General features: G+C 39.5%; 1 protein-coding gene across 15 annotated transcripts in view; it reads right to left on the bottom strand.

Annotated features, from left to right (window-relative positions):
* Positions 1-23,874, bottom strand: part of LOC116430874 (uncharacterized) — a 375,145-nt gene that overhangs the window by 187,324 nt on the left and 163,947 nt on the right. For all 15 annotated transcript variants that reach the window (XR_012998703.1, XR_012998704.1, XM_076368027.1 and 12 more), the window contains 2 exons: positions 19,619-19,699; positions 11,806-12,028 (listed from right to left, as the gene is read on the bottom strand). Coding sequence is in view for 13 of the 15 variants with exons in the window: in XM_076368027.1 (XP_076224142.1) it covers positions 11,806-12,028; positions 19,619-19,699 (304 nt within the window). In the remaining 2 variants the exon portion in view is untranslated. The remainder of the gene's footprint in view (positions 1-11,805; positions 12,029-19,618; positions 19,700-23,874) is intronic.

Raw genomic sequence — 23,874 nt, 5'->3', positions numbered from 1 at the left:
CGCCACAGTATGCATACGGAACAGGCGACAGAACTTCGCAACGGGATGCAAATGAATTCATCGTCACCTTGTCATCCCTCCCTTTTAAATATAACAGTTCCTGTATCGATCCCGATTCCCGCGGTCGATCAAAGCACACTCAATTCTATCTCGTACACGCACTCTTTTCGCCGGGTTTTGAACTAGGCAATTATTTTTCTCTTTTCACGCAATTTTCATTTAGCGCGACGCACGTTTCTATCTTCACACGATCCGTTTGATTTAACACGAATTAGAAAAAATGTTGTCTTTTTTCACGATTTGGTTTGAATCAACGCGATTACCTAAATTTCAATATGAATTTTCATATACTTTATTGTATTATTATTAATTCCTTAGATCTGTAACCACTCTGCAATATCTTACAGTATATTCCTCTACACGAATTTGTTCACCCCAAAAATGAATCCGAATCCGAAATTGTACAATATCCATTTGTATACCCCGCAATTAAAGTCACGAATACAACAAAACACTAACAATTTGGAAATATATATCCTGCAATAAATACAATGAAAAATTAAAAAAACAGAATAATTCGATTAAACATATGTTTTCCTACTTCTACTTTTATTCAGTTTGAAATTAATATTCCCTCTAGATTTTAAATAAGGAAGCTTCGAGTAGAGCAATGATAAATGCAACTGACCAGTGCACCCGTCATACATGGTGAACGGCGTGAAAAGGGAACGAGAGAAGCGCAGCGTCCGCAATCTGCGAGAGAGGAGTCAAAGATAAGATAGAGCGGAATCGAAAGTGTAAGGGCTCGATTTAATTTAGCTCGGGAATCCGAACCGGAGCAGCTGCGATTCGCCCGGTGTAACATGCCCGGTCGATTATCGCGGGCGAGATAATCTCGCGCGAGCGCGCGCCTTTCGTTTGCAAAATAGCCACCGGCCGGATGATAATGGGACAGAGATAGCCGGACTGCCGGGCAAGTGTCGTCGACGAGATAACATTCCTCGGGTTCAGGTAGCGCTCTCGCAAGTGGCGAGTTAACGTGTCAACCGGTAATGAAACGGTTACACCGACTGTGAACGATATCCGCGAAAATATTTCTCCTACGCACCGCTCGTAAACACTTGATCATTATTTTAGATACCCACCGGCCGTATGGAATTTAATTGGGACCGACTGAACCGTGCTTGTTAACACTAGAACAACCGCGCCTGTCAAAATGACCGGTTTCAGTGTTCTTATTTCGTAATTACTGATATCTTAAACGCGTTAAATATTCGACGCGAGTTTAAAAATAAACAGTTTCACTTGAATACTACATTGAATGTATGAAGAAACCGGAGAAAGTCTATTGTTAGAATTTTTATTAGGATTAGGTATTAATCATGTTACAGGCTAGATTGTTCTAGTGTTAACGTGTTGAATGCTAGATGATTTCACATAGAAAATTGCGTAAGTACAGAATGTAATGTTAACCCTTTGCGCGTCAAGAGTTTCTTTACTGGAAATACTCAGTATTTTCTAATGAGACGCAGGCAATTTTTGAAATTGACTTAGCGAAAAATCGCATATACACTAAGAAAGAAAACTGTTTTCTTTCGGTACTTTCATATTGATGTGTTATACAAAATTTAATATTAAATATCGAACTTTACAATTCTCCTGTGTCAAATCCATCGGCGACTGAGAGTACAAAGTTCTGGAGTACAAAGGGTTAAAGTGTTAATTGAATTGCGTTATTATTATTGCGTGTTTATCTTACTGAATGTTACCGTGTTAGGTAGTATTATTTATGATATAGGGATGTTTTTAAATAATCGCAGTTTAATTGAGTGAGTCGTAGAAATTCGATTCTAAAGATAAGGATAAATGTAAGGGAGGGAAAGCTAGTCGAGACAAGATTGAGATCTCTCTTTATTGTCTAGTAAACGCTCAGCTGGAGATGGAACAAGTAATACAAGAGTTTCACGGAATACAGAACCTGTATTCCAACAAAATCATTTCCAATTAGCGGCAGTGATGCGCGCGATCCTTCGATTAATTAAAATTCATCGTTACTAAGGATTGCGTTAAGTTTTTCGTACGCATCGAGCGGGTCATAGTCCCCGTTAATTAATATGCCTCGCATGCACATAATTGTCGAGAGCTTATTCGCAACTTATCACGGGGCTCCAATTAACGGGCGAATTGTCAGCCCAGTCGCTCGATACTTCGCCGTTTAAAACGGTCCGAAACTATTTTTCCCGCAGCAAGATCAAAGCCTGTAACATCAAAGCACAGCCTATCGGTGTTGTGACGCGACGCCCTAACCTGCGAGATTTCGAGCAATTTTTTTTTCACTCCGCTGGGAATTCCGCGAGTACCGCACGTTCCTTCGCGAGTCTCATTCTCGAGCAAAGGGAACACTTCGTGTGTTCTGTGCGCAGCCGCGTGAAAGATTCGTGACGATTGTACATTTCTATCTATACTTCAAGAAGCTGATGATTCGACTATTTTATAATTAAAGAGCAATTCTAGGGAAGCTTGTAAATGAACAGGAAATTTTTAAAAAGGAAGAAAGTTATTTAACATCGTGTTGCACTATATCATTATCAAGCGTTGAATATTATCAATACTAAAAATGACTGCTATTGATGACTATTTAAGAAAGGAAAACTGTAGTTAAATCGTATACCACGAAATAATAAAAAAATTTTGCTTCTTAACACTAAAATTACCGAGCAGGTAAATTGACTTTTTGATATTCCTCTGCAGGAACTCCAAGAGTGTATCTATTCTATCAATGTCTTTAATAATTTCTCAGAGAAACATCTGTTCTCTTTTTAATAATTGCAAAGAGAAGGCATCAGGAATAGTTCAATTTAACTCGTCTAGTAGTTCTAGTGTTAAGAATACTCCTGAAGAAATAAAAAGATTTTGCGTCTATCCCAAAAGTGTACTACTCTTACCTCTACAGTTTTAAATAATAGGCCATCCTCGATTATACTACAAATGATTAACAAACAATACATTCGGCGCTGCTGTTTCAATGAAACGCTTCGGTATCCCTTTGATTCTGTGTTCCGCGACGAACGTCGGTCGTTGTCCCGCAGTCAAACAGATTCTAAATTAGCCCGACGAAAGAGAAAATAAGAAACAATTCGGGAACACGGAGGAGACGAATTGTTTTCGGTTTCCGCGTCGAACGAGCCCCGAGGATACTCGACGGAACAAAGGAACGTCTTCAAGGCCATGTCATAATCGGTGAACGGTTTAAAAGGGCATAAAACCGGCGAGCGAATGTACAGCCACGCTAATTGCAGGAACAATGCCGTGCTTTAAAACTTTCTCTTCAGGCGAGTGTGCTCTGAAGCTCCTAATTAACGCGCGACCGGCATCGCAACCTTCTCATTCATGAATTCGTTCGCCATTCATACGAAATCGACGCGCGCCCCGGGTACCGACCGACCGGACCCGTGTCCGTCGCTGTTCGAGAATTTCTTCGACCTGAATGGACGCGATCGTGAATGAAGCGTTTCCTGCTCAACTTTATTACTACCAGTGTTACGTTACCGACAGCCGGCGAATCTTTATGCAAATCTAGATTTATGCTGGTTACAGAAACCTAAATTAACTTGTACCCCGTGTATTCATTTAAATCACGTACGCCGCCAATCTGAATTCCAGTGGATCATTTTAAACGAATGTTAATTAATTATCGTTAGATCCACGCCTGAATTGCGTAAACCGAACCTGAATCTATACGATTACGTCGTGCATGAATTACTAGTGAAACCTAAGAAATGTTCTAGTTAACTATTTGCCTATTAACTTCGCGATTCTTATAATACAGGTTACTTGATAATGATCGTATAACAGAACCTGTATTCGGTGTTTCTTAAAATTCTCACTTTTTTTACTGTTATTATTTCTGTTCAATTATATTCCTACTGAAACGAATAAAAAATCTATGATCTACTACTTCTATTCGAGTTATAAAAATTAGTTTATCGATTCAATAACATTCATTATAAGATTATTCCACCGAACAATGAATGTTTCAAATTCTAGAGATTACAGATTAAAAATACACAATCGGAATACATATTTCTGTAATTTTATCAATCAACTGATGTTTGCAAAATTTAATATGCGTCAGATGGACGGGTCCCATTAACTCAGCGTTATACGTTTCAAACGCATTCCTCCCGCGATTATTCTAAAGTGCAATATCGAGGGCTCGGATTAAGCGGACAGCTGCACTTCGAGTTGGGGATGCAGCAACATCGACAACGATTATTTCCCCCGTCGTTCGAGCTACACGCGGCCGTGGATGACACAATGTGAGAGTGTCCGTCACAAAGAAAGCCCGCCGAAATTTCTGAGGGTGAGCTCCGCCCCACGTTTTGAACAACCCCGACCGACCGTATTGTTGACCCATTCAATTCGGTTTGGCTGCCGGCCGCGCGCATCCCGGAAGAGACCGTGTTTCACGCTCCTCCGGCGTGTAATTTCCAACGGCGACGCGACGTTTCGAGCGGTAGATGCGCAAACAGCGGGATGAAAAACAAGTGATATTCAAGTCCCTTTGACAATGTTAATAGAAAATATCAAGAGAGTATCGACAGGTCTCGGCGCCGGCTCGTATCGACGGGCAAAGATAAATGTTTTTAATTCAGCTGGCTGCAATAAGCCCGCGTGTGCCTTTTATTCTAAAACTTCGCATTCTTTTATTCGTCGGTAGTTTTTCCGATTAAAACGTAAATACTTCTCTGAATAAGTACTCGCGAGTTCTTATGATTTTGTTGTTCGTTTTATTATTCGTGTGTAGCTTTGGAATATTGTTTTATTTTCAATTTTAACACATTGTTGGTGGGAATTTTATGCAGAGGCATTAAGCATATTACCAGTTATTAATCCGCGATTAAATATGAAAGTGAAACAATCTAAATGAACTTCAGTACACTTTATTTGTACATAATGAATTGAAACGAAACTTTATATCATTGTCCTGCGTTTGAGAAATTGAATTAGCTAACTGAAGTGCGAACACAAGTTAACTCGTGACCGGTCAACAATCGGTTAATTTTGGTTTGTGTACGGAAATGATTTTTGAGAGGAACTTTTTTTGAAACAGCGAAGTCACGTACACGTTAATAATGAGTCGAAAGAAATGAGATAATGAATACTGTTATATGTATTAGTGGTACGCCGTTATGTTAATTTTTAGATTGAAGGTTAATTCATCTTTCGTGAAATCTGGCTTATCCCAGGCTAGTTCACGAGACGGAACGATTTGTCACGTGCGTTGCCTTTATGTAGGTACTTAGTCCTTCTTGCTTTCTTTCTTTTCGTGCCTCTGCTAGGCCTTTTAAAAGCTCATGCTTTCCACGATAACGACGGATAAATCTCGGGGAAATCCCTTCGATTAATGATGCCTGTAGATAACCTAAACTAGGGTCAACGACACGCAGATATGGAACGGTCCTATCGGGGATACTATCGGGTGCTGGACATTCGAACTTCTTCGGGTTGAATTTGTTCTTAGAAAGTAATCCATTCGTAGCAATCTTGAATCCATTACAAATGAATTTAACACATTTCCCCGATTCATTTTGAAAAATCAATTATACATTCACATATATTAATCAAAGTGGTCCTTAAAAAGTACCTTAAAAAATATTGCAAACACAATTTCTAATTACATTACATATGTTATATAAAGTAATATCACACAAAAATTTTCTATTTCTCATCCGAGTGGCTCAAAATAATATTCCAGATATTTCCGAGTTCCCCAGGAAAACGATCTTCACGAAATTTTCTTCGATTAATTAAATACTAATATCACAATGTTACTGATAAGTAATATTAATTATTATTAATTGATTTCACCGAAGCTTTCCTTTCTCAACAGTTCTAAAATAATAGACAACCCATCATCATCACGGGCCAATCGTTCACATCTCATTCCACCGCGGTACATGAGAAGTTTTCCCCGAAGACGGATGAGCAACGAGTCCTCGAACGAGCCGATTTCTCTCGAGGGTTACTTCACTTTGATTACTCGTTACTTTTCATCGCCGTGACTACCACGAGCGAGAACAGGTAAGTCACGTTACGCCTTTATTGTGCTTTCAAGGAACAGCGTCGACGTCGGCGTCGGGAACATTTTACTGTCACACATATTTCTTGTTAACGCGCGTGGTACACAGCCGAAAGCGAACAAGTCGGAACGGCAATCAGTTATGTCTGTTCCGTTCCGCCGCTGCGGAAGCACTCCGCCGAGGTACCAGCTAACTTCTTCACTCGGTTACGGCAATTTTATTCGCGAACAACTTTCGATACCCGGTTCGTATCGATCCCGCCGAATCAAACGTAACCACTCCGATCCCGCGGTAACTCCGTTTCTCGTTCATGGTCAACGATCAAGGCTAACTTTTCCAAAGAGCAATGTTACTCGAACGGGAGGAAAAAAAACAAAAGTCGAGCTTTCGACTGGCTAACTTGTTAACAGTTACTACCAGAACTTACTTGCGTTAAATATTTTAGTAATTTTTAGAGCGCGAAACTTTCCACTGCACGGGATTCTACGGAACTTCTTGTGGCGGTAATTTTATTTAGCAGCCAGTTTAATTCAGAAGTTTGTACTTTGGTTGAAATTTACCTGAATATTTTAGAGAAACGAATTTTTGCGAGGTAGCAAAGTACGTCCCGCGGTTTGAATTAGAACACCGGTACGTGGGAGGTTTAAGTGGATAATATTGTTATGTATTTTCAGTGTTTTTTCATTGGGTCATTACGTGATGGAAGTTTGTTATTAAAAGATTCCGAAACAAATGGAATGCATACGAAACGAGTTTGCGGTAGCTATTTTCTGGCGCCGCGAGCAAATTTTACGGCGATCTACCCGGTGAACGCCGGACGTCAGTGGAATATGGTAATTACAGCGTCGAAAGAGCGGAACTAATTGAATTAAACGATGTAAAAAGTTCCCGTTCCAAAATTAACATAAATTAGTCCAGCCGTTTATCTTTTTGTCCTGCCCCGGTCGGCATCCGAATTGCCTGTTTCGCAATTATCGAGCTATTTTTGGTTTGGCCGGGCGAAAAACAACGAAATACGAATGCCGATCTGTAAATATCATTATCAAGCAATTTCACGCATGGGCAAGTCGCTCATGTTTTGATTTTCGATCGCGAGCCTCTTGTTTTCTAATGTTGTTCCATGAATAATAAATAATTTCCACTTGGCGATGTAATGGACCGTTGTCATGGTGATATTTTATATTTTTTAACGGATATATTAATTTCTACAGGGAAAATATTGTCCGGATCGACTGGCTTTCTAATAGTTCCCGTTCCGCAGCGTGTTTTCGTAATATGGGACGCTTCGAAGAAGCCATACGACCTGTGGAAAAAACCTGTTGAGCAAAGGTGTAACATTACCGATTCAATTTTCTCTCTAAACAACAGGTTTCGAATGATCGTCGATGGCTTCACACGCTTTCTCCCGTTCCGCGCGGGGCTGAAAAGTTAGAACAGCTGTTCGTTTGGTCAAAAGCTGCGTCACGAAATTTCACTTGCGCAACGGCGCCGCTGCGATCGCGTAGGAACGATCCGGTGCACTGCTCGTGTGATTTATAACGTTTCCACTCGATGAATAGGGCCTTAATCAACTCGCCGGCTGGCAATTAATTGTTATTCGTAACGGCAACACGCGGATCGAAAAACCTCGCCGTCGATATGTAAACTTTGCCACGAATCCACGATTCATCGAAACAAATTAATAAGGGAGCCGCGCGATTCTTCTCTGTTATTTATTAACATAAACGTCTGTATACGATTCGTGTTTACTAATTCACGATTCACTAATTTATCTTCGTTCCACATGGAAAACTGCGAGTGACAAATTAGAAAATTGAATTGATTGGAAAGGTTCGAAGATTTTGTTACATCGAAATGAATACTAACGAAGGAAATCGATACAAAAGGACGTAATATGAAACAACTGAACTATGTTGTATGCAATCAGTTGAAAACTTGGAACTTCTTCCCTGGTATTTGCATATGTGTTTTAAAAAGGGATATGGAAGTGAAATACGATACTGCGCGGTGAGAAATTTAATTTTCCTCCTATCTTCGTAGAGTTTCCTTGATGTCTCAGGTAAAACTCAGCCGACCAGTAATTACGTAAATAATATAAAAGTGAACTGTGGCCGCGCATGCGCGAAGCTCAGTTCTGTGCCTTTGTTTTATTTCTGGCCGCTTTTTATTCAACCGAGCCACACATAGGCCGCGCGTAATTAAAATTAATTCGCTCGCTCGCAAACAAAAAAAACAGTCGAATTGTTGCTCCTGCTACTGGGAAGCCGCGCAAAGCATTTCATAATTTACCACTGTAATTCACGGGTTTCCACTGTGAAATAGCAAGAAACCTCGATACTGAGTAACAAAGAACATTCAGATAGTGCGATTATGTTAATAAAGAAATAACCATTTTTTCTGTTTTATTTTTCGGCATCTTTCAGTCGTCAAAAGTTTACTCTGAATTAAAAACTATATTTATACTTACAGGGTACTTTGAAATTTAAAAATATGAATTGAAAACTTGAAAATTTTACATTAATTTATTATTCGTTTCAATTACTTTGAGTGGTCTCGGGTAAAAAGTAAAATCTCATAACTACTAGAATAGCAAATCGATTTCTTTCCTCCATAAACGTGTGTACAGTGAAAAGTATCAATCGCTGAAATACGCAACGAATGCAACGAACGCGGTAAAATCTAATAAACCAGCTTTAATAACTCAGTAATGATCCGAGTAGTCATGAATGCCGAAAGGGAAACCGCAGTTCCCGCGCGAAATTCAGTTAATACGCCGGTGTAAGGGGCTTAATAACAACACAGGAAGCTTCTAACAATCCTGAAATGAAATTTTTCGCCCGCCCGCGCGTTTAAAGCCGAATAAAACCGTAATTAAAAGTCCGGCTCTTATTGGCATTAAACGAAATTGCGTCCGCTCTGTACATCGCATTTAAATGTTTTCGCCGCTGCCCCTTCTTTCTAATCTCTGTTCTCGGCGATAAAAAGAATTCGCCGTGGCTCGCTTTGACGCAATAAAACGCTAAACCCGCGGCACAGACGCGGAAGACATTTGATTAATTGTATGCAAATGCCTCGTGACGACACCTCGGGAGATTTCATGCTTTGTCGGAAAAACGCGTCAACGGGGCTCTTTGTAAAGGTCGGGTGAACACGTTAGAAAGGGGATTTCATCAGACTCTCGACCGTATCCGAAGTTATTCTTCCGCATTATGTCCTGCGAGTCGATAGTTCGAGAAATCGAAATAACACCGTAGTCACCTGAATGTCGATGCAAAAACAAACATCATCTACATTCTATTAGCACTCAGAAAATCGTTAATTTTAAAATATGAGAAAGAAACTGCTAAACATAGTTTTTACTGCTGACAACAATTAACGAAGACATAATTCAGTAACACGCAAGTGTGTCTGTAAGATTACAAGGTAAGATAAGAAACGATGTTACTTATAGGATGACCTGGTAATTAAGGAAACGATACAGCATTAATAATGTAATACCCCAACCTTAGACTCAGCTTTCCAAGTTGATACACCAGTCGAGTTAGATTACGTTCAGCAGTTAACCCCGTAGCGTCAGGCTCGCCAAGCAGCTGCAGTCGCGCAGTTTGGTCCGCGGCGGACCCTAAATACCGTAAAACGAACGGGTACGCGCGGACAAAGGGTTAAGTCGTTAGAATTACGAACGTCCCGGCCGCGAGACGACACGGGACGCCGTTAATTTCGGAATAATCGTCGCGTATCGACACGCGGCACCGGAGAAAGCGGGCGAGAGAGAGAGAGAGAGAGAGCGAACGCTCGCGCGCTCCAATTTAATATGGAAATCCTACTACGCCCTATCGAGAAAATCAATTACGTCTAATGAATACAACATGAAGGGTTAAAGGGTTCGGCAGGAATCTGCGCGCACTTTTCCCTCGGACGGCCATGCCAGCTAGGCACCGAGGAACCCGGGGAGCGAAATTTTGAAGTCGGCGAACACGATTTGTCAGGAGTTAATGGCCACGACAGATTTCATCGAAGACGATTTTATTAAACCTCTCTGCGCCGTGAGCGACATACTCGACGCGGAGAATAAAATAAGGAAGCACTCGGTTCATTGGAAAACAGATTATCTTGTGAATTGTGTGTTAATAGCAAGAGTGAAGCCTGTGTAAACGTGTGAAACATCGTGTATGTAATCCTCACTTAAAATATTGGCCATTGGATTGAATATTTCTTTAATTATTCTGAACGCTAGTATAATCGTTGTCACTCTTGCATGTAATATCTTGTTAATTAATGGACACTTCGCGTGCATTACGTTAATTTTCGTAGGCTCTTTAATCTACGGTGTTCTAATATATCGTTCCACTTTTTTGCGCCACTCTGCATTTACACTGTTAAATAATTCGTACACTTCACGTGATGCACAAAATACAGTTCACCCTTTAGAAAATATTTCTTTCGCGATAACGATACGCGAGCCGCGTGCATGCAAACGAAATTGTTCCTTAAACCTCGCGGTTTCTGTGTAATAACAAACTTCATAACAAGAGGGGCTGAAATCGAATGTAAACGGGAAGTTTTCAGGCTGCCCGTAGACTGAATAAAGATCAACACGCGGCCGGCGCCATTGAAACGTTTCAATAACCCAGAAAGGTGAGCGCAGCGAACGGGAAATCCAGTTTCGCGTTTAATGAATGTCCTTTGTCGGTATGGGGAAAAAGCGTAATATAATTATCGCGAGTTGTCAGTCGGGGCAAGGAGGGTTAGAAACTTCTACGCGATATTTTAAATAGAAGCTAACGAGCTGGCTCGCAGACTGCCTGCTGATGGTTGTTAAAGCACTTTACACGTTACGACTTATTCTATTATGGTTGCGTCTAATGAATACAACATGAAGGGTTTAAAGGGTTCGGCAAAAATCGCTGCGCCGTTCCCTCGCCGCCTGTCGAAACATCGTGTAACCGAATTCACGGTCGAGTAACTTGAAGAAATATCATTTCACGTCGAAATGCAAACAGAAATTCAGAATAGTTTCTGTGGCGTTGATCTCTGTGGCTAGAATTTGTGAAACGAGAAACACGCGAATCATTAACATGAAAACTGTTCAAGTCTGTGCCGTTGAATTCCTCGAGAATAAATAGTCACATGAAAAACGCTGAAATCGTTATGAACTGTGCGATCGTGAAAAGTATATTATCCGCGTAAGGTGCCATTGTTACCACTCAATCATGCATTACAAACAACGGACAGTTAGTAATATGGAGAAACGTAACGATGACATATTAATGGGACATTAAACCTTTCGAGTACTACATCGTTGTATCTTAAATCTCAGCACAGCTCACTTAAACCCTTCAAGAAACATTATCACTCCCTCAACAGCTCTTCTTATGCCTTTCAATGGATAATTAAATATCTTTCTTGCGAATGGTCCTAAACAATCCTAACGAGTGGCCATTAGAGCTTTTTAAGGTTCCTAATGGACGGCTTCCGAAGCAATGGTGATCCGAGCGGATCTTTTACTAGGAACGGTACATCAACATGCCTAGAAAAATTGTTTCACGGTGAACCGGACGGGAGTCGTGTTTGTCCAGCCGAGATTCGGTCGACTTCGTTTTATTTACACAATAGGAGTAAATTCGTGGGCGGTCTGCGCGCGGCGTAACGTGTGTAAACAGGTCCGAGCAAACAGCCCCGAGGTTGAACGACCGATGGAAAAAGGGTAGCGCCGACTTACCTTCGCAGGATCAGACTTTTCCGACTCTTCGTTGAACGTCTGCGATCCTCGCGACATGGTGTTCCTGCGGGGTGTGGTGGTGCCATCTTGCGAGGGGCGCACGAACTCGATTCTGCCACCCTCGACCACGATGTTAGGGGCTGGCGGGAAATTCTCCGCGTTACCGACCGGGTCGCAGTAGCCCAGCAACCCTGCCTTCTCGCCGTACAGGGGGTGTATTTGTCTGCAACAGTCGGTAATCAAGCGTTTCGTCACAGGGGTTGAAAGCATGTACCTGCTAAGAAAATGTCTGTACATCTAGTATACCATTTTGTCGCTATCTTTTAGCGCCACGTACCGTGTGTTGCTTCGGAGGTGGCAACCAAAAAAAATAAGAGTATAGTGGTTTATGAATATTTGTCAACCACGATCGCATGCTTTCTGATTGTTAACACGTGCTCAATTTGAAATCGATGATAAACAACAAAAACAATTCTTTTTTTCTGTTAATTAGTTGATTCTTGGCGAGTTCCATTAAGAATTCAGACTTTTAGAATGAAAGTATTGTATTTCTTTATTTGCAATACTAAGAATATAGGCCATTGCCGTAACTTGCACCTACATTCGCGAACATTGGACGGCTATAGACGGCATTTACGTCAACGTGTTAAAGGTTGACGAGAAATTCTGTGGACAATAGAAATCGTTGTAACTACGCATACGAAATTCGTTCGTTACTTTCCACCGTGGGACGAATCAAAACTGAATCACGATTAATTCAAATGTTAAAACTGTCGCGAATGCTGCGGGGTAATTTGTATGCCGCACGAATTTCGTTCGGTACAAGTGAATTTATTACAGGACAATGGGCGAGAACAGTTTTTGATCGGTTAATGTAGGGAGTGAAATGTGTAGCAATATTAAAACGCGATTTACGTTTAAGCGGCTTGCCGATAAATTATCCTTTGCAGAGTGTTTCGGTAAACATGTTTAAAATTCAGCGGACAAGTGAATCATCGTAAATTACCTTTCACGATTTCAATTTTTTACCTGAGCTTTCGTGTTGAAATACTGGGAGAAAATGAAATGTCGTTACTTATTTTGTTACCCTTATCCAATCAATCTACGAAATAGTATCTTATTTAACTTTAGGTTATTGAAGTTAAATTGAACATCGAAACTATAAAACAAAGTAAGCATTTTATTATGATATCTGGAAGTTACGAATACAGCAATAAAAATATTGAATGTATACCGTGTATTCGATACGTTAATAAAACAAGAAGCACAATAGTAGATACTGCGTGGAACGCGCGGCTTTTAATCAATTAATAAAAGTGCAGCCGGAAACAAAGGGTCGGGGATTTTTATGAAATTTTCAGGAAAGGCTTCTTGATGTGGTCACAACAGAGTAAAAGCGATGCTGACAGATGAAGCAAAAACGACGCCCAGGAAATTGGATTACTGCTAGTTAAATTTTCGCGACAGACGCCTGCCATTAAGATTAAAAAAGGTGGCAAACGCAATTCAACCCCTCCGCCTCACCCCTTTTGTCGCGCTCTCTCGTAACGTCGGCGCGGCCGGGTAAAAATGTTTCGTAACTTTAGTTTCCGTAACGACGTGGAACCTGGGAAATTGTGATTAACACGTAATGCCCTTTTCGCAGTCAATTAGTATCCTTGCGCGGGGAAACTTGTTCATTACCTTCACTTATTAAAACACACCGTAACTTTCTCGAACTTGATTTTCTATTCCCGGTTCCCTGGGACTTTATTAACTTCTCATTCGAGTAACTAGTTTGTTCTGTAATTCACGATCTGAAATGTTCTGAAATACGGTAAGACCTCGATTAGTAGTCACTATTTTTCGAGATGTAAATCGTTCAGATATATGGTTATCCTTAAACTTAATAATTTCGATATTTGGATTATATTTCAATGTATATACGATTGAACTATGCAACCTCGCTGTAAAAATTTCTTCTTAAATTTGTATTTGTCTGGACTACTAGATGATAATCTAGATTCTACTGTATTTTAATGCGAAAGTGATTAAACTATGAAAGTTGATTCTACCATCAGATACAATTGTGTATGTTCATTTGTTTTCGTTCTGACATCTGTACAATGTGACAATCTTGAAATAGCCGTTACTGTATTTTTAATTAGATAAAGCGAGATCTCAATTCTATTTTTGATTCCAGTAACCAATTCGATCTGCAGTGCACGATCTAAAAAGGGATTCTAACATTAGATGCAAGTGTGTATGTTTATTTTATTCTGCACGGTGTTCCAATCTTGACGTAGCTGCCATTGTATTTTTAATTAGGTAAAGTGGACATCTCAATTGTATTTTAGATCGAGGACGTGGCGACTCCACCCTCACAGTTACGTAACAAGCACCTACCTCTTGTGCAATCGCTTGATTGTCAAAGCGGAATTACCAAGAACGAATTATAAGGTTCGGCTCCGTTTAATCTGGGGTTCGAGTTAAGTAGAGCGCGTATTTAATTGAAAGAAGAAACGTGAAATAAGAAAATTCTTTTCTGATAACATCGTCTCTTATTAAAATACCCAACGGATGTTTATTATGTCGCTTTAAATTGCGACTATAAATATTGCTGCGAATACAACAATTAATCCTTAACCTCTGATATCATTTCTTAAACCAATAAAAAGCATGATCTCCCTGTTACTTTCAGCGGAACGTAAATTCCTTTTCTTTTGCAACCGAGATCGAATTAATTTGACAATAAAATGTGATGTATGAACTGCAAGTTCCCACGACTCACGATTCGAGTTAACCTTGAACCTTTAACCTCAAAACTTCTGATCGATGCGTCGCACGTAAACTTGCCGTCTAATCAGGTTAAAAGCATCGGTTTGAAGCGCATGACCCGCGCGAGGCAGACTGACATCACCTAATACGTTACACATGTCAGACACATGGATTCAATACGCCGTTGAGCAACCGGAAAACTGACCAGCTAACCGTCTGAACGCTGACAGAGACACTTAACCCTTTGCACTCGAGAGGCGGCTTTCAGTCGCCATTTGATTTGATCCAGTAGACTTATAAAATTAGATATTCAACATCAGATTTTGTATAACGCATGAAACGAAATTACACATGAAGCGTTATAAGAACATTATTTTATTCCTTAATTTATATATGATTTTAAAGATGACGTAAAGATGTCAGCATTGAAAAACATATTTCGTTATAAAATGGTGCATATATATAATGAGACAATTTGTCGAGTGAAAGGGTTTAACTAATTGTTGTGCTACCTCAGTTGATAAAATTTTATAATTTCTAATTTCTTCTCCTATTTATCTTATGTCAAGTCTTTATTCAATGCTAAATAATTCTGTGTTGCTTTTTTATTGGAATATACTAAAAAATATTATATAAGCAGGTATTTGAAAGTTTTTTGTACATAATAATCGACATTTGTTTCAATTTAAATTTCTTTCTCTAGTAATCTTATATCATTTCTTTATTCATTACTAAATTACCTTTTTTTATTAGGGTACACTAAGAAATATTATATAAGTATTTGAAACTTTCTGATGAAGTATATAATGACCAACATTCGTTTCAATTTGAATACAAAAATGTTGCTTTATTGTACAATGAAACTAAATTACAGGCGGTGCACGGGTCGATACGCGTAATTACGTTCTAATTCAAGTGTAACGAGTATCACAAACATTCGAACGCTCGTGAATTTCACCGCGGGTAATCTGCCGAGATCTATCTCTATTCCGGCTGAGGAGTGCATAAAATATTTCTTATCATTTACGGGAAACCGCTATAAAAATCTGAATCGAGTTCGGCTAGGTATAAAAGTTGATACGATAAAATAAACCGGCGACCGCGTATAAAGTTGTACGGGGATTCAAGAGTTCCTATAAACTTTACGTTTATCGTACAACGTTAAGCCCGCTGTTTTTTACATCGTTGATCTTTACGATACACAAACACGTACACATCTTTCTTTTCCACGGTGTAATTAAAGTTTTATCGAATCGGCAAGTGACTTCGCGGGAAATAATGCGGGCATCTATACGGTGGCGAAGAAGATTATGTTGAAAAATATTATTTAAAGTTTATTAATTTCTAAAAATCGACCATAATTTCACGAGAACTTTCTACTACTGTCGTACCGTTTCGATTTCCAACATAGTGTAAAATAAAATAATAAAATAATAAAAGAAATTTTGAATACAAAATTAATATACAATTCACATTAGCCAATTAATTGATTACTCATTGTTTATTAAACAAAAAGGTAACAGTCCATTTTCTTACTGAATTTATCAAAAGCAATGTGATCTATCTTTAGTAGAAGATCGCCGAAATGCAGACACTTATGCGAGACCACATTCCTCCGGCCGCAATTTACAACTGTCGGCCAGAATGTTAGTATTCCTAAATAGGTCTTGCTCAAATAAAAGATACGCGACGTTTCGAATCTAGCATGCATTCGAATCTAGATATATTACAAGGGAAACAGAGTAGGGGAGCAGGGAAGTCTGCCGTACGCCGGTAGAGCAAGATGCTCCTAATACGACAACGTTGAATTACACCATTCGACAGAACTATTCCACAACTAACTGACCCGCTTGTACCGGCGTTCAAACTGATGAACGCAAATAGCACGGCAAGTATGCAAACGATGCGAGCACGCGAGCAGAACGATCGCGCAAGTATCTCGCGAGGAATTTCGGCGGTAATGCTCGTGTGCGGTTCATCGCGCAGCTGACTGGTCTCGTGTCCTTAATTGTAAGTATGGAACCGGTACCGCGCTCGGTGATTTTGGTAAATAGCAATAATTAATTGCTCGACAACTGATCCGCTAATGTCGCGTAGGTCAAACGTGACTCTAACCCTACGAGAGCGACATGGTCATAATGGAAAATTGGAATTCTTGAAATTCCAACAAATTTCGAAAATATTATTTCATCGCTTAATCCTCTGGTGTGTAATTAATAATAATTCATTTCTCTGAATAATCATTTTGCTTTAACATACCAATTCGTATATCTGCAATTAATTTCTTACTCCACACTTGGTTCTTACTTATGAGGATAATTTCTACATTGTTGTTATCAGTGGTGACCAAACGTGAATAAGAGCGAAGGATAAATTGAGAAATTATGTTTACACCCAAGGAACTCCGCGATTAAAACAGTCGAAAAAAATCCACTAGAAAGTAAGTTCTTCGTTGCCGCGTGGGGGACACGAGGGACGGGAGTTAATTTGTACTTTTTACGTTCATTAGCATACTTTAATTAGATGTCAGGTGTAGTCAGTGCTCGAATTACGGTTCACTTTACGCTTCCGCCTCGTGATTTTCGTGATTTTCCCTTCCTTTTTGCGCGTGGCTCCGCGCCGGACAAAGTGGGACGGGACGGAGGGAGGAAAAATAAAGGGAAATCGTACAGGTGCTCGATAAGTAAGTGGTTTTTTATCCGGCGGATCGCGGTGGGATGAATCCGAGCGAGTTCGATTCGGTTCGGTTCGTCGCCGCGGTTAAGGGCGATGCATGTATCGCTACAAGCAATGGATTTGAGACTATTTTACTTTTTGTCCGAGGAGAACATGTATCATGGGACTGTAGAAGATTCAATTTTATTATAGCGATGCATCGCAGCACGATTCAACGTGTAAAGGAGCTTTAAAAGCTGTTATTTATTATTTTTTATGAACGAAGATAGAACGATATCGAACTAAGACCGAGCTAGGATTCACACTGTCAACTAGTGATGTAAAAAGCTCGAATCATCGAAACATCAAAGTTTAATCTTGTTGGCTCGGGTCTTCGAAGCCTCAAAACTTGACCTTAGATATTACGAGTCTTAAAGACTTAGAGTTTCATAAAGTTTGAGGCTCCGAAACTTGAAAGCTCAACTTTAAAGGCTAAGTCCTAAAGACTTAGAGTTCTATAAAACTCGAGTCTTCGAAACTTGAAAGTTCTATCTTGAACGCTAAGTCTTCAAAGTTTCAAGATGGAGCCTTGAAGCTTTGAAGACTCAACCTAAGCTTTAAAAGTGTTCAACGCTTTTATTTTGAAAAAATCAAGCCTCTGTTACTATATTAACACCTTACGATGAATCTTCGGCAGACTCGAACATTGAAAATTTCAGTTTCTACAGCTCAAGACTTCAAGCTTGAGAGCTTGAGCTCTTAACACATTGTTGACCGGTCACGAGTTAAGTCGTGTTTTTATACCCTAATGTTGTTGACCGATCACGAGTTAACTTGTGTTTGCACTTGTGTTAGCTATTTCAATTTTCGAAACGCTGGGCAATATAGAATATTGCAAAAGCAAAATATACAAAGTTATATACAAGATATGCCGAAAGTTTCATTCCAATTCATTATTTATAAATAAAGTATGTTGAAGTTTATTTAGATTGTTTCACTTTCATACTTGAATACAGAACAATAACCGGTGACATGGGATGGGTTTTGTGTAAAATTGCCAGTCAACAATGTGTTAAAACTTGAGTCACGGCTACAGCTTCCAAAGCTCCAGGATTTCAGCAATGATTTTTACAACACTAGAACGAACACATGCATTGTACACAACTGAATAATATTTGATCGTACCGAGAGCGGATTGAGACCTGATGGATAGCATGTATGGAGCCTAAGGGCTCGAAATACACCGGGTGTCGATGAGAAAATAAAATAAGGGTTCCAGCGTGCACCGGGGAACGGTTATTGTGTTGCCGGAGGCTTATCGAACGTCAAGACTCCGTCGAAGGGTGAATCCCGTCGGGTAGGGTGAAAGGTACGAGCCCTGGTAAAAATAGAAGTTCTCCGGCCGTACCACGGGAAGTACGGTTTATTAACAGCGCGAACGTGAATACGGGGGAATTGTTTCAGAATAGAATGATTCGCGGCTCGGCGCGAAAAGAAACAACTGAATCCATGGAACAATTAAACTCGTGACGATGCAGGGTACTATTGATTAAATCTCGTGAATAGTTCTCATATGTATGTTCATTTGAAAATGGAACGAGATATTGCGAGCATAAAACAAATTCGGAAAAATATATCGAACCAACGCATATCTATTGTTTCCTGACAATTCTGAATACACTATTCTACCGATATACGATACCACTATATGGATTTCATTTCTCTGCTGTATGTTATTGTATTGCACTCTGTTCTTCTATTATCTGTACATTTTTATTTGGAATAATTCTATTCTGATTGCTAGAATATTATTCTGTTCATTCTACACCATAAAAAAAAAATGTACTTATAAAATACAATATACAACGTGTAGAAACACAAAATATCTTTTATTAATATCTTGATGATGAAACACGTGACAAAAGAAATCAATTGCCGTCCAATTGTAATTCATGTATCATCGATTATATCATTCTATTACTACATCGTGATAGTATAACAACTTTCTCCCTCAAAAGTCAGTAATTTCAGCGTTCACAGTTCAATATACTATAACACATTCAACCAAATGGAACCCGGAGATCGTAACCCTATCTAACCAATGAAACCGTTAATCTCCAATGGATTCGAACCGTTCGAGGGCACGAAATCTCCGAGTATTGAGCTCGTTCCCGAATGATTTCAATTAGTACGTATTATCGAGACCCCGGCGTATCCCTGAGATATAGGTCGAAACCCTTCAGAGGATGAAAAGCCTCGGCCGCGAGGAGAGGAAGTCCTTCGATACCTGCCGGCGCAAGTTTTCCAATTAACCCGGGTTTATTACGCGGAAATTGAGGTCGAGGTTCTTTTCCATTGGCTCGTAAAGGTGAGAAAGGGTTACTCGCGCGGATACACTTACCTGGGTGATGGTATGGGGCGAGGCTTATCAAGCGCCAGATCCGAGCTCAGAGGTGAATCGGGCCCGCGGACGCTGGGAGCCCTGCACAAACAAAATTATCGTTAGCTCGGTCGGCGATCGGAAGCCGCATATACCTCTAATCTCCAGCTCTTTTATATACGTCTGCCTTGTCGGGTTTAATGTCCATCGGACTAACAGCGTAAGTCACTTATCGTTCGAAAATCAATTACACGCCGCAATTCCGACAGACGTTCCGCCCTGTACTTTGTTCTAATCGTAACAAGCGTAACCATGCAACCGAACTAGCTTTGCGCGCAATTCGCGGACACGCGGGAAGCTTTGAAAGGGTTCGTTCATAAGGGAATTTTAATTATTCTGAATATTATTGAATGATTAGAAACTCTTTGGATTTGTGGAGGTTTAATGGAGAATCTCGAGTGGCCATTCGTGTCTTCGTAATTGAGCCCTTTGCAGTGGTTAGGTTTTCGTTAGAAATATTCAATAATTTCTGATGAGATGTAAACGAAGTCTTTTGAGACTTAACGATAATTCACGCATAAACTAACGAACAAAACTATTTTACTTCAATATTCCATATCGTGGTGCATTGGACAAGGTTTAATATTAAATATCAAGCTCCGTCATTTTGCAATATCAAATCAATATTAACAAAGTTGGTGTTTTTGACGATGTATTGTATATATTTAACGATAGTTAACGAATCTGTAATTCTCTTTTTCCAATAGTTTTGAATGTTCTTAAGAAATCATGAATTCTTTGAGTTGATAAAGATTTAATAGAGAAACTTGAATAATTCCTCGTACCTTCACAACTTAAAAGGTGGATTAACGAAGGAATACGGCCATGTAAAAATTCCATTAACGAAGTTGATACTTTCGATAATTCATTGTATACGTATTACGATATTTAACTTTCCCCGGGAGTCGCGCTACCGGAAACTTTTTTGCTTCGTCGCAACATTAAAGTATCGGCTTTAATCTGAAAGAGTAACTTGGTTTTAATACGAGTCACTGAATCACCACTGGTAATACTATAATTACGGACTGAGAATAAAATCTCTCTTACCCGCCGTAAATTACACGGTGTCTGGCTGAAATTATTGGAAAATGAATATCTCCGGTAGACAGATCAAACGATTATTCACAGAATATGCGTTCCACGAGGATATTCACCTTTCCATACGCTGTGTACAATATACCAGCATCGACTTGCCAGCTTCGCATGAAACAATCGTGATGAAACGTTGTCCGGCATCTTTCTCGAATTTCTTTATTGCGAACGCGATCGTACCACGTTCTGATTGTGCAATAATTGCGAATGTTGGATAACTTTCAAACCCTTACTGTACGATCTTCCTCGTGACTCCGTTCGTCTAATTTTGCTATTGTAAGATACAAATAAACTTTCGAATTCATTGTAGGCACAAATTCATTTTGAAGGTGGTATAACAGCAAAATAGAAATATAATCTAGAATATAGTATAGAATAAGTAGATTACTGATTTTCATGCATTTTAGGGAAATTTGAAAATTCAAAATTGCCTAGAGTGCACGCAATAAGGTAAAATATATAAAACATTCAAAACACAGTGAGTTTTATAATGTTTCTTCAGAAAAACTATTCCCTACTGTGATTAGGTTTCTCCAACTATGTTTAAAAAAAATGTGAATTTGCACACAGATCCGCAGGCTAATAATTAATGTCCACTGGATCATTCTAAAAGTCTTCACCGCGAGTCTCACTCGTCGTTATATGACAATTCACGAAATTGAATAGAAACTTTCTGTTCATTGTTAAGTGTACATTTACTGTGAAGGTGAAACGTTGATAAAAGGAAATAATTTATTACTTGTACCTACGTGCAACGAAATAAAATTGATCTTTATTATGCCGAGCTGGAAATCTTTACGACGTCTCTTAGACGTCGTTACACGACGAGGGGTTAAGGGACAATCAGTGAACGATCGGAACGAAGTCAATGCGAAATAATACATTTTGCAACCTATTTTCAGTCAGCAGCTCTTGTCAACCGCATATCGAAGTGACAAAGTCGGGGATAACGGTACACGATTACGCAAAACTCGATTCAGTTCGCGTTTCTCCCGTATTACGACGCAATATTTATATATCATTCGTATGACGACCCGATATCGAGAATGCGTTTTCGTGTATGCTGACTATAATTCTGCTCCGCACCGCGGAATAAATTAATACGGCCGGCGAATAAACGCGACGGATTCGAAATGCATTACGTGCGATCTGGAAATTAACATCCTTCGTTTCGCGTCTGGTTTCTAGATATCCCGGGCAACGGTTGTTAATGTTGCATTAAAATCGCGAAACAACCAGTCCAGTCATCATTACGAGCCATTCAGGATATAATAGTGGTCCAACTCCTATTTCTGGGTTCTCGAGAAAGAAAGCTTGGGTGAAATGTTCTTTGATTAATTTAATACCAGTATTATAATTACCAACGTTAATAATTAATAATGGTTAATATTATTAATAATATTGTAATATTAGTACTTTATACTATTTATTAGTATTATTATTATTTATTAGGATTAATGAATCACTGACGTTACAATTGCTAATGGTAATGAGTAATATTGATTAGTATCGGACTGATATCATAGTGTTATTAATAATATTAATTATTATCAATTATTAATACTAGTAATTGAAATGTTAGTATTTCGTTAATCCAAGAGCACTTTACGAAAGTTTCTTTTCTCGAGACCACAAGAATGGTAGTTAGGTTATTATTCTGAGCCATTCATTTAAAAATATTCCACAGTTGGCATAGGTTTCAAATCAATCTTGTTCCACCGAATTTTGCGGATGCTGTAATTTCTCCGATCGCCGTAATCAATCATTTAGTCACGAAGAAGCTGTTCATTCCATCAACATAACGATTCACCCTACACGGAAACTTTCTAATACTATGATTAATGCGCAGTTTGATCTCATCCGAACCCCGGCCAAGAAGTTTAATCTGATTGACCGATACCCAGAGTCACTGTTCCGCTATCTCATCCTTAATCCACCTAAAACTATGCTCGACGCTGAGAGAAATTACGACGGCAATTACTCTTATGCTTTGCAAACGAGTCTCTTAATCCAAGGATCACGATTAATCAATGTTTCACAAGCTCGATGGCGCCGGATAGGAAATATTTTTCTGCCACGAAAACTGTGAACCGTGTCATCATATTTTGTATGATTGTACAGTGAGTACTTTGTATAAGATTCTAATCGCAACTGTCTATTAACTCCACACTCTACCATTAACTTTCGCTGTTACATGCGTTAAAATTACTGATCGTTAACAATTCACTAGAAAAACAAAAGATTCTACGCTTTGCCTTTGTATAAATTTGCTCTAAACCATACATACTAATAACCAGAGAAACAATTCCATTCGAACTGAAAAGATTTGAACGATATTTATTTGTTAAACTACATTTGAGACCTTCGCCGCTAGTCTGGCACGATGGTGTAAAACAAGATGTTAAATACTGAAGTGATTCTATATCAAGCTTGAATCTATAAAACTAAATATAGTACAACCACATCTCTTTTTTACTTGTACTTCAGAAAAATCAATTCCCACATTCTTCTTTCCCCTTACGAAACACGAGACACCCTGACTATGGCGTAAGATGAATTACATCGACAAACAGCCAGAGGACAGAACACGCGAAACCAGTTTTCGAGTGCGTTGCATTCAAATATTCGCACAATATAATATTGTGTTTTCACCGTTGCAAGAAAAGACTGTTCCAAGCGCAAACTGGATTTCGTTTCGCCGTTTCGAGTGGCCGGGACACTTGTTCCCGTGATTAATGCCCATTGGAAAGTAAATATATTTCAGCGTAACGAGGGAGGGATACACGAAGTGGGTTTCCAGTCAGGAAACGTGTAATTACGAGGCAGCGGCTAATTAATAATAATCATCCGCGGATCGGTGTCCGTGATAAAGCCTATATATTATCGCGGGTTTCAGCCGAAGCCAGCCGCTTGTAATTACGTCTGCGCGCAGAAGTGGCGATCCCGGCCACTAGGTTCGCGCGTATTTATCTCAATTAAAATGCCGGTCCGGTCTGAAAACGTCTACGATTGCTTGTACCGCCGCTAGATTCGACATTAATCAATTAAGAGGAGCCGCGGGGTAGAGAAGAGGACGCTTGTAATTAGATCCGCGAGTGCCGGCACTTGTCCGATCGATTTTGACA

The sequence above is a fragment of the Nomia melanderi genome, chromosome 5 (genome assembly GCF_051020985.1).
Source record: "Nomia melanderi isolate GNS246 chromosome 5, iyNomMela1, whole genome shotgun sequence".
Lineage (NCBI taxonomy): Eukaryota > Metazoa > Arthropoda > Insecta > Hymenoptera > Halictidae > Nomia > Nomia melanderi.
The sequence above is the reverse complement of the archived record's forward strand: the minus strand, read 5'-3'. Positions and strand labels throughout refer to the sequence as shown.